This window comes from Epinephelus moara, chromosome 17 (assembly GCF_006386435.1).
Source record: "Epinephelus moara isolate mb chromosome 17, YSFRI_EMoa_1.0, whole genome shotgun sequence".
In the NCBI taxonomy this organism is placed as follows: Eukaryota; Metazoa; Chordata; class Actinopteri; order Perciformes; family Serranidae; genus Epinephelus; species Epinephelus moara.
The window spans coordinates 19,590,539-19,595,134 of record NC_065522.1 but is presented as its reverse complement, the minus strand read 5'-3'; the positions used below and the strand labels follow the sequence as shown (position 1 = coordinate 19,595,134).

Here is a 4,596-nt window from a genome sequence, read left to right as displayed (position 1 = left end):
AGATATGCCCATTCAAAGTTTGCACTTTCAATCGGTTGCTATAGCGCCCCCCTTTGGCCAATTGATGTAATATTGCTTCATCCACATCCTCCCATGACCCTCTACCACTGTGCCAAATTTCACATGGATTGCAGAAGTCATTGAGGAGAAAAACGTGGAACAGAGACACACACAGACACGCAGACAGAGTTTTCGTCATTATATAGTAAGATAGTAAGATGTGCTATGAATTACTGCAGTCTCAGTTTGGTCACCCGCTCAGAGTCATGAATAGCAAAATATATTTTTGTTCATGACCACTGACTGAGTTAAAGGCTTACACTTTGACATCCAAATTTGGCTTTTGAGTAACAAAATGTTGCCAAAAAACAAGACTGAACCAAGAACGTGAATGAATGTGAATGTTTCCCCTGACGGATTACTGAACAGGCCAGTGGCGTAAGGTAGTTACAATGGGCCCCAGCGCACGTTATTATGACGGGCCCTAGTGCACCCTAGCTACTAGTTTTGAAGCCCACACACACACACTTTTATAATCTGATGACAAACTTAATTAGTTTAGTACAACCATTAGTGGTGCCGTTTGGTGTTCAAATGATTTCATTCAAGATAAGCTAACTTATCATTTTAATTCAGTCCTACTCAAAAATGTCAAAGATGTCTGTGGTCGAAGAGTCTTCTGAGATCAAGAGGCTACACTCACCTGTCTCTCTGCGACCTCCGACTGCTCATGACGATGGAAGATGAGTGAATTTTTGTCACTTCGCCAGCTGAGATGGAAATCAGTCAGCTGCTGTTCTCTCAGGATCGTCTCCAACTGAGGGCAAATAGCAATGTTAAAAGTGTCATAGTCTCCAGATGTAGCTTTACCTTCCCATCTCTGTGACATTAATGTATCTGTTAATCACTCAAGTTTTGAAAAGCTGAGATAAAAGCTGAGTGGCCAGTTCACCTTGTTGAATCTATGACACCAAGAATTAAGGCAGTTCTGAAGGCAAAAGGGGTCCAACCTGGTACTAGCAAGGTGTACCTAATAAAGTGGCCAGTGAGTGTATAAACAAGTAGAATGTGTTTTATAATTAACCTGAAAGTGGTTGCTAATGGAAACAACAGTCTCATCTTCTCTCTATTTTAAATACACAGAACAAGTACACATATTTCTTTTTACCTTTTTCAGGAGTTCATCACTGAGTGTGGAGTCAGTGAGGTCAACATCAGAGTGCAGCTTCAGCCTTATTACCCTCTTCTTTACCTTAAGACCTGCAGCATCCCAACACAGAATCATACTGTTAGTGATGACTGCCGGGAAATGTAGAAGGATTTGGTGAAAAACAGAGATGTAGTGTAGTTTTTTTAAGCATCTTAGGCGACGTCTTTTTAAAAACGTCAATTCACGTTGGTGTACTGGTGTAGTGCTTTTATTTTGAAAGAGACTGTATGTAAACTGCTCATTTCCTGTGAAGACAGAATTGTATTTTGAAAGAAGACAATGCATGCTACAGGCAAAACTTGACACGGTGTCCCAGAACGTCAACAACGAACGCACCCAGGGTACCTTGCATGTCGCATGTGGACGTGGAAAGTCCATGACCAAACGTCGATATGTGACGAGGTCGGAGTGAGGATGTGTCGGGACTTTTGCGGCTACTGCTCAAAAGTCAAAATGTGCTCAGCTGACTCCTTCTAACTAAAAATCACTTCAGTAGCATGTCCAGGAATTCATTAATTAATTCTGCATTTCATTTACTCACCGCCCTGACAGACAAACGTGGCCTTCTGGTTACAATCAGCTCCGATCCAGCGTCCCTGCTGTGCCACTGCAACAGAAGCACAGTCTCCCCAAGACTGCGAGCCACTCAGCCAGAACCTTAAGGAGGTTTCTTTTCCATCTGACCACATCCAGGCATCTTTGAACAGACCGATCCACACTTTGTTGCTTTCTGATGTTCCGGCAGTACTGGAAATCTGTGAATTATCCGCCTCAGTGCTTGCACAGGCCATGTCAGTGTGCCTACTTCTGCAAAACTCCTGGCTGTCAACAAAGGTTCTCCTCTGTGAGTAATACACATACGCTTGCTTGCCGTCCTGCAGGCCTAAAGAGGTAGACAATGAGGTGGTAGCATAAATTAATTTCAGGTCTTTCTTCGGCAAAGCAAGACAGAGATTAAACATGACTGATGTAAGATGACATTTAATACAATTAAAAAATATAACCAATCTAAATAAGCTGTTCTCTACTGTTAGTCACTGTGTATCATTTACTCACGGTCATAACACATAACACCTTTGTCCTCTCCACACCGTATGTCTATCCACAAGCCATCCGCAACCATCTCGGCACAATCCTCATCACCTCCTACGTTGTTCGGTTCACCTTCAGCCCACTTGGTGAAGTGCGCTCTGCCCCTGCCATCGGACCACATCCACCTGGGAGTCGTTCCTTTCCGAAGCCCGATCCAGCTGTATGTCACATGACTGCCCAGCACACTGACCAGCTCGTTCTTGACGCTCATGTTGTCCACAGTGGCCAGGTCGGTGAACTTGAGTCTGCAGAAGCTCTGAGCTTCATACCAGGTCAGGGCGATGTCGACGTGGTGGTACTGCTGAGGTGCTTTGGGCAGAAGTTTAGACATTTATGAAAGGGAGCACATCGAAACTAGAGTTGGACATTTGTGCCGATTTTAAAAAATTTCCCTTCAGATGTTCCTGAGATAGCAAGTTCACAAGAACGGGACGGACAGACAGACAACCCGAAAACATGATGCTACGTTGCGGAGGCACAACAAGGGAATAGGGGCGTCCTGAAATACCGCAGAATCAACACCTCTGTGACAGTCTCAAGACAAACTTTGTATTTACTGTATTTGGATCATGTTTTAATGAGGGCGTGTCTTCCTCTCCAAAACAGGTGGACCATGCGATTATTGCCACTTGAGTAAAGTAATTTACAAATCAGTGCTTCTCTGAAGCTGTTCGGCATCTTGGAGGCACACCCACAACATGCTACTGTGTGCTCACCGAAGTGTGGATACCCGACCCAAGCCTGACACGACCCGTCAGACCCAAAGGGGTCAGACCAGGTTCGGATAGTAAATCAGAAATTTTGCTCGGGTTCAGCCCACTTGACATGGTGCTGTGTTGTGCTATGGCCAAGTGTTGGTCGGTTATAACTGTCTTGGACCACGCTCTACCGCTCACCCCATTTCGCTCATGATTTGCTCACCTTCTGATCCAGATGTTCAGGAAGTGTTTACAGCAAGCCAAATTATCCACAGACAGACAGTGACTAGTCCAACACATGCTAATGTGTGGTCACTTTTTTTTCTCTAATGACATAAGATAGTAATTCAAGAATTTTCACCGGGAGACGAATAATCCACAAAGGTCTCTTTCTCTCCAAAACAAACGTATCAGATGATTAAAACCATTAGGCAAATTGATTGTAATAGTTGTAATATTTTGTATTTCCATGCTCTTTAGCAATGCCCTTCTAACTACTCTGCATTTTCACCACGTCTTCACATTATGTGTTTTTGAAAGCATATGTTACCTTTTGTCACGCATTATTAATAATAAAATAAACAGAACATGTTTAACAGTGGTTAGAATGTAAAATTTAATTGCTTTGAACAGTTACTCACTCAGATAAGCAGTGGTCCTCTGAAACAAAAGGAGAATCCCTATGTGAAAAAGCAGACTGTGTTATTTCCATCTTTCAACAACTATTACAGTCAATAATATGAAAAACTATTGTTCCAATAACTTATACATTGTTCTTACCAATGAAGGGGATGACACTTTGTAGCCACATTATTTAATCTGCAAACCAGAAGAATAAAAATCATACTGCACAGCATATCTTCACTTATATCAGACCATAAGTATATCATACTCAGAAAGGAAGAGAAAACATAATGTGGTCCGTTATTAATATCGACTAGAACATGCTGTGTATGTGTAACAGGACTTACCGCTCCTGCTGATGAAAGCTTCTTCAACCAGCTCTGTTCAGGAGCTCAGGTGATGCGTTAGGAACATTTATGGAAAGTTTAGTCATTTCATGCAAAACTGGATCAGCAGTGACAGGGAAACCCAAGGAGATTTGTTTACCAGATCCTGACGTCTGGTTGCCCACCTTTGTGCTTGTGTTGTGCGTCAGTGTTGCTGTGCAAGTCTTACCAAGCTTGTTCCTGAATTCTAAAATATCTGACTATATTAAAAATTATTGTTGTGTGTGTAGGATTACCAGAAAAAATATTAAAAATCTCAAAACCACTGATTGTGTGTTGGTTTCACTGCTGTTAATCCTCTTACTATATAATGACGAAAACTCTGTCTGTGTGTCTGTTCCACGTTTTTCTCCTCACTGACTTGGTCAATCCATGTGAAATTTGGCACAGTGGTAGAGGGTCATGGGAGGATGCGAATGAAGCAATATTACATCAACTGGCCAAAGGGGGGCGCTATAGCAACCGATTGAAATTGCAAACTTTGAATGGGCATATCTCATGCCCTGTATGCTGTAGAGACATGAAACTTTGCACAGAGATGCCTCTCCTCATGAGGAACAAATTTGCCTCAAGAACCCATAACTTC

The 4,596-nt window shown here is 42.5% G+C and overlaps 1 protein-coding gene across 1 annotated transcript in view; it reads right to left on the bottom strand.

Moving 5' to 3' along the window:
- LOC126404527 (macrophage mannose receptor 1-like) overlaps positions 1 to 4,110 on the bottom strand; it is a 5,447-nt gene extending 1,337 nt beyond the window's left edge. Inside the window, exons 1-7 of the mRNA XM_050067801.1 lie at positions 3,972 to 4,110; positions 3,781 to 3,819; positions 3,642 to 3,680; positions 2,267 to 2,611; positions 1,752 to 2,093; positions 1,169 to 1,260; positions 704 to 817 (exon numbers count right to left, since the gene is read on the bottom strand). Of these exons, the coding sequence (XP_049923758.1) occupies positions 704 to 817; positions 1,169 to 1,260; positions 1,752 to 2,093; positions 2,267 to 2,611; positions 3,642 to 3,680; positions 3,781 to 3,811 (963 nt within the window). The 5' untranslated portion in view covers positions 3,812 to 3,819; positions 3,972 to 4,110. The remainder of the gene's footprint in view (positions 1 to 703; positions 818 to 1,168; positions 1,261 to 1,751; positions 2,094 to 2,266; positions 2,612 to 3,641; positions 3,681 to 3,780; positions 3,820 to 3,971) is intronic.
- Positions 4,111 to 4,596: the final 486 nt, after the last annotated feature.